Here is an 846-nt window from a genome sequence, read left to right as displayed (position 1 = left end):
TGGTGGGACTGGCTCCAGGCACACAGGCAAGAGGGTTGGACACGAAGCCACAAAGCTACTTGGGTTCCTCCTTCTTCTCGTTTGCCTTTTTCTGCTTCTGCTGCATGATCTCCGAGTCCCTGGGGGTAGAGATGATGGGGCACTGGGAGGTACCAGAGGGCAAAAAGGACAAGATGCAGGGGGATGAAGGGCACAAAGGATAAGATGGAAATGGATGGGACAAAGTTCAGCGTGTGGCTGCTGTTTTCCCACCCTAGGAGAACAAGAGGAAGAGAGCTGAGGCTCAAAAGGCAATCAGTCTCCATCTGGCTGTTGCCCAAGGGGTCAGAAGTCTGGCCACACAGGCCCAAGGCTCTCTATTCTGTGCTGAGTAGTACCACACCCAGCAACGCTAGTGAGAAGGTTGGGAGAAGGGAGGAGAACCGAACAGCAAGGAGGGCCAAAGTACTGGGCTGTCATAACCACAACTGTATTTGAAATATGAAGCTCCCTGCCCTTGCCCTTAAGGTCAGACCCAGGGGCACTCAGAAATCAGACTGAGGGCAGGCACCCATCCCAGTCTCTTCCTGTAATGCTGTAAACTAACAATCTGGAGGGTGTGGAGGAAATAAAACCCTAGAGGTAGCAACGCACTCTGCCCCTCACACTCATCCAGATTCAAGCCCTGAGGTAGCTCTCTTTCCTACTACAACCCTTGGTCTAACCCAGGTCATCCCATCCCTTCCCCTCCCTGGGGCTACCTCTGCTTGCGGGCGGCAGCAGAAAGCCCGTCATCTCGGCGTTTTCCCTTAACCGAGTCGCTCTGCTTTTTCATATTCTTCTGGCGGGCGAGCTCACGCTGGTTAC

The 846-nt window shown here is 53.9% G+C and overlaps 2 protein-coding genes across 3 annotated transcripts in view; one reads left to right on the top strand and one right to left on the bottom strand.

The window, feature by feature from the left end:
• Positions 1-840, bottom strand: LOC105814379 (small EDRK-rich factor 2). Its single transcript, XM_012649314.1, has 2 exons — positions 741-840; positions 1-119 (listed from the first exon to the last, which is right to left on the bottom strand). Exons 1-2 carry the CDS (start codon positions 812-814, stop codon positions 56-58), a joined length of 138 nt encoding a protein of 45 aa, XP_012504768.1. The 5' UTR covers positions 815-840; the 3' UTR covers positions 1-55.
• SERINC4 (serine incorporator 4) overlaps positions 1-846 on the top strand; it is a 10,940-nt gene that overhangs the window by 6,373 nt on the left and 3,721 nt on the right. The gene's annotated exons all lie outside the window — the stretch shown is intronic.

Source organism: Propithecus coquereli, unplaced genomic scaffold, assembly GCF_000956105.1.
Source record: "Propithecus coquereli isolate 6110/MARCELLA unplaced genomic scaffold, Pcoq_1.0 Scaffold3, whole genome shotgun sequence".
Classification (NCBI taxonomy): Eukaryota; Metazoa; Chordata; class Mammalia; order Primates; family Indriidae; genus Propithecus; species Propithecus coquereli.
This window is presented reverse-complemented; position numbering and strand designations above follow the sequence as displayed.

What these genes read in the sequence shown, in the direction of transcription:
- LOC105814379 (XM_012649314.1), bottom strand. Translation starts at nt 814, where the DNA reads ATGAAAAAGCAGAGCGACTCGGTTAAGGGAAAACGCCGAGATGACGGG. An exon ending in GCTGCCGCCCGCAAGCAGAG is followed by an intron (nt 120 to 740) that starts GTAGCCCCAGGG and finishes CTCTACCCCCAG; the next exon opens with GGACTCGGAGATCATGCAGC.